Consider the following 4766-nt stretch of genomic DNA (forward strand, 5'->3'; position numbering starts at 1 on the left):
AAAGAAGGTTGATGAAGTTTGAAGTCCCAGCCGTGGATTGTGTCTCCCTCCAGTGGGGAAGATCTTCATGAATTTCAAGATACATTTATGTATATCTTGGTTTTCGTTAATGAATGATTACTCAAGCAGTTGTTTGAAGCAAACAGTTTAAAGGTTAAAAAAAATCCATAGACTATAGAATGCAAATTAAGAACAATCCACTGGCCTCTAACCCCAGCATGTCTTTAAAAAGACAGATTAACAAAATGTTCAATCCAGCTGCCTGCTTTTGCATGTAATTTACTGGCAATACTATCAACAGACTGAGGGACAGTAACTTTTAGGTTAATTCTATTTTGTTGTTATTATAGTAACACACTCGCCTGTGAACCACCAGACCCAGGTTCAAACCCCACTTACTACCATGGTGTCCCTGAGCACGTGTCTCCAGGGGGACTGTCCCTGTAACTACTGATTGTAAATCGCTCTGATAATGGCGTAATTGTAAAATGTACATTGAATAACTGTTAAACGAGCTGCTTTCAATTTACGGGACTTCAATAGACAAACAGCTGCAGCTGCTTTGTCATTTTTGCAATTGTTGTTTCAGCGTCGTCTACAGACTGATCTTCAGCTTGTCTGTCATACCATCATACACATCAATCATCACCCTGCAGTGCTGGTGAAGCGCCCTGTACAGACGTCCAGACGTCCAGACGCTCGGCAGTGACGTAACGATGGGGGCGGGGCCAGTCAGCGACCATCACAAACTTCCCGTCCAAACTCTTCAAATCGGATAAATGTTACGCCAGGCGACTAGTTCGAATGAAGTCGTGTGTCACCGTGCTGCGGTTGGTTAAACCGGCCCTCCCTGCATCTCTGGGCGTTTTTTTCCATTTTGAAATCGGGACTGCGGGCGTTGCAGGTTAATATTTTTTTTTGGGGGGCGTGTGATGGGCTGTAAAAGTTGATAAAGCCGCGCAGCTTCCTGGTTCTCGCACCGCGGTCATGTCGGAGTGGAAGGGGAAGTGCGCGGCGCTCTTCGGCCTGCAGGGCGTGTCCCTGCCCGACGGCGTGGACTGGAAGTCCGTCTACGAGAAGAAGCCTCTGGGACGGAACCTGCTGAAGAACCCGGCGCCTCAAGGTACGAACGTCGCTCCGAACCCGCTGTCCGCGGCCGCCTCGCCTCGCCTCGCCTTCTAACCGCGGCCCGTGGTGTTTAATCCCAGGCGCGACGCTGGACCAGCCTCCCCCGGAGCCGAAGCTGTCGGAGGTGCCGCCCGCCCCGCACCAGCCGGCGCTCATCCCGCAGGGTGGGTCCACGGAACCGAGCCTGACTGAGCAAATAGGAATAGTCAGATCAGACCCGATAATAATATGTCCACTGTATAGTATAAAAAATGTAATATACAAATAAGCAAGTAAATAGTCCAAGAAAAGAAAAATGTCAGTATATACATAAAATATGATATATATATATATATATATATATATATATATATATATATATATATATATATATAATATAAATTATTAGTTGCCATAGTGATACGAGTAAAACAGGACAGTACCTTGGCGTTGCGTAATCTGGCAGTTCGGTCCCATGCAGGTGACTACGCCGGGTGGAGCACAAGTGCTGAGGAGTTCCACTATGAAGAAGTGCGGGTTCCGGAGGGGGTGGTGGTCTGCTACATGCCCCGGTTCAGGTGCGTGAAATCGTGATCAACGCTGACGATGGGAAATTGTGTGTTGTGATGCGCGCCGTGTTTCTCTCACAGCTGGTTCACGCTAGAACAGAGAGTCGACTTGAAGGCTGAGGGCTTATGGGATGAGCTATTGGACCACTTTCAGCCGGATATTGAAATAGAAGACTGGTGAGTTCATAAACTGGCACCACGATCACTAACTCACATGCCCACAGAAAATCTTACCCCAGTCTGCACATATAACCATTTTTAGGAGAAGCTGGCCCAGTATTATGAATTGACATAATGCAAAGATGTCAACTGGCTGCCCGTCGTACACTTTCAACAATCATGTAGCTTGTAATTCGGGTGCTGTCAAGATAATACATTTGATTGCACAACTCCTATTTGTGTAAATTCTACAGTGACTAAGACACCTTGGCCCAGTTTCAGAAAGCAGGTTTAGTGAAAGTTCAGAGGACGTATACCCTGAGTTATCTCTTGTTTATTGGTTTCACAAAGCCAGTTTAGATGATTTCTGAGTGAGTTACTATGACAGCACATAGAACGTTACTGTTTTTGTAGACAAGCAACAATTTATTTGTATAAAATCTTCACCCCGTATGTTGCTCGTGATACATTGCAGACAGACTCTCAGTTCTGTGCAGACTATTTGCATTGCAATTTTTCTTTTTCTTTTTTTTTTTTTTGCATGAGGGAGCTTTCTATATACTCTATATTAGGTGGCCTAGCGGTTTAGGAAGCTGCACCGTAATCAGAAAGTTGACTGTTCAAATCATGGTGTCGCTGTGTGCGGTGCTGCTGTGTTTCACAATGACAATTCACAACCAGTCTACTGTAGTCATTTGTGGTGTTTTCAGGTCATAGACCTGAAAAGGGGATTTCCACAACCGTATCAGGATGTTGCCCACCAAACACTTATATTAACATGTTATATTGGTGGAAAACCCTGGATCAATACTTAAATTGACACCCACACATTGACTGTCAGCTATTTTTTTGTGCAAAATGACTTTGTAATCGGCATATGCTGCTTTCTACCTCAAGAGAGGTGAAAGTGTGCAGGTGATGATGAAGGGATGATGTGAAATACACTGAACGCACCTTCTTTCCCACCATCTCCATGGTGACTCGCGTAATCTGTGCTCCCCAAATCGGATCTTGTATCCTGGGGATTAAAGCAACTCTGCGTTAATTGAACTAATCGTTATCAGCCATTCTGAAACCATTCTGAAAGTTGGACAGCTCGGGGATACTCAACGATGAATTTAACTACAGGGTTTTTTAAACCCGCTTTCTGAATCAGGGCCCTTTAAATAACATTTAAAAAATATAATAGTTTTGTCAGTCAATTAAAATCCTGTGATTACAGTTTTATGACATCATTTTCAGTACTTTGTAACCTTTTGTAAGTTCTCACCTCATCTCAAAATAAAGTTTCTTGCCCTTTTCTGTTGATGTTGTGTGTCATAAATGAATCTCACGTGAATGGACAAATATCTGATTGAGCGCTGGCCACACTATAAAACTTTAGAGCCCCATACATCAGCATTTCACTTTTCAGTCCACAAACTAAGTGTGAGTTATTTCTGATACATGCTCTTGTTCACACTTAGACAAATACTGCTGTGTCCACGGTCCCTCATGAAGACCGCCAACCACTCACAGTTAAACCATGGCCATAAAACCATTTCTTTACTTTCCATTTACTGTTACACCTTTAATACTCTTAATTCTTATTTTTTCTTATTAGATATCAGCAAAACATCATTGTTGCCAGTGCTGTTAATGCTCACTTGGTACCAGACAGACTTTGTTCCACAGGCAGCTCCGTTCGAAGATAGAAGCCCAAATATTCCAATTATTATATTTTTCTTAGTGCACAGGAAACAATACCAACAAAGTGCTTGTGTTGATAGGTATGAAGAGAGTCAGGTTCATGAGTCCATCTACCAGCTGCAGGTTCAGCTTCTGGGTGCCGATGGCCAGACCGTTATCAGTGAGCACGTGTGCAACCCCCGAGAAGATCTGGAGAATTACTCTCACACCTGGAAGCAGGTAACAGCATCAAGTTGCAGAAAATCCGAGTGTCATCCTGCACAATTCAACTAAATGCTCCTCTTACTTGTGCAGGTTTCCCACACCTTTTCCTCCTACGGTCCTGGAGTGCGATATGTTCACTTTCTCCATAAAGTCAAGAACAGTTTCATGGTTGAGGTCCGTTCTACTCTTGTGACTGGCAGCTCTGTAAAGGTGAAGCCCAGCAAATCTGGACTTTAATTCTTCTTGACCAGCAGGGAGTGGCCAGTCCAAATATATGCAGATGAAATGCCATAGACAGTGCTGAATAAATCTGGGTAGAAACGGTAATGTTGTGTCTTTTGATTTCATTTACTGGACATAAAGGTTCAACAGCCTTAAACACTGCATTGATATACAGATGGTGGATAAATGAGTGGAAGAAGGTGAATAAGACAATTTGACATCCCATCATGCTCTCCAGCAGGTTGCATGAAGTTCAGTCTCACACGCTCACACACTGTAAAGTGAATTTACAGTGTGTGAGCCTACAGACCTATGGCAAAATTCCCCTCTCCTAACAAAAACATAATTCGCATAAATGGATGTCCATTCAGTCTTTATGTTGCAAAAATGGGACCATGAATGTGGACTCAGTAAAACTCACGATCCTCAACCGCTTAGTCCTGTTGTTTGGTCGTGGCTGTCTGAGCCCATCCCAGGACACTGGGGACACACACACACACACACACACACACACCATTCTAGGAGAAAAACGGCGCCAACAAGGGGAGTGCATGCAAACTCCACACACTCAAGGTCTGTGCTGGGATTCCACCTCACAACCATGGAGGGTTGAGATCATGGCACTAACCAGCATGCCTTGTTTTTTTGCACTCCTAGGCATTTCGATTTCTCCTAGTGAAAGAGTAACACCCATCATGTTTTCTGTGTGTTTTGAGGTTGACATGATCCAAATACACATACAGTATGTGGCTCACATACACTTCACTGGCATCCCTCTGCCATCCAGCTCTGTGTTCTTCGCCAACTTTGTACTTA

General features: G+C 44.0%; 1 protein-coding gene across 1 annotated transcript; it reads left to right on the top strand.

Moving 5' to 3' along the window:
* Window positions 1-746: 746 nt before the first annotated feature.
* On the top strand, window positions 747-4055 carry nccrp1 (P1, F-box associated domain containing). The gene is made up of 6 exons (XM_028982354.1): window positions 747-1123; window positions 1209-1292; window positions 1589-1685; window positions 1758-1853; window positions 3605-3743; window positions 3819-4055. Exons 1-6 carry the CDS (start codon window positions 988-990, stop codon window positions 3963-3965), a joined length of 699 nt encoding a protein of 232 aa, XP_028838187.1. The 5' UTR covers window positions 747-987; the 3' UTR covers window positions 3966-4055.
* The last annotated feature ends 711 nt before the right edge of the window (window positions 4056-4766 follow it).

This window comes from Denticeps clupeoides, chromosome 6 (assembly GCF_900700375.1).
Source record: "Denticeps clupeoides chromosome 6, fDenClu1.1, whole genome shotgun sequence".
In the NCBI taxonomy this organism is placed as follows: Eukaryota; Metazoa; Chordata; class Actinopteri; order Clupeiformes; family Denticipitidae; genus Denticeps; species Denticeps clupeoides.

Bases quoted from the DNA above. Each gene is read 5' to 3' on its own strand.
- nccrp1 (XM_028982354.1), top strand. From the start codon at position 988: ATGTCGGAGTGGAAGGGGAAGTGCGCGGCGCTCTTCGGCCTGCAGGGC. The intron at 1,293-1,588 runs GTGGGTCCACGG...GGTCCCATGCAG, and splicing joins GCCGGCGCTCATCCCGCAGG to GTGACTACGCCGGGTGGAGC. The intron at 1,686-1,757 runs GTGCGTGAAATC...TTTCTCTCACAG, and splicing joins TGCTACATGCCCCGGTTCAG to CTGGTTCACGCTAGAACAGA.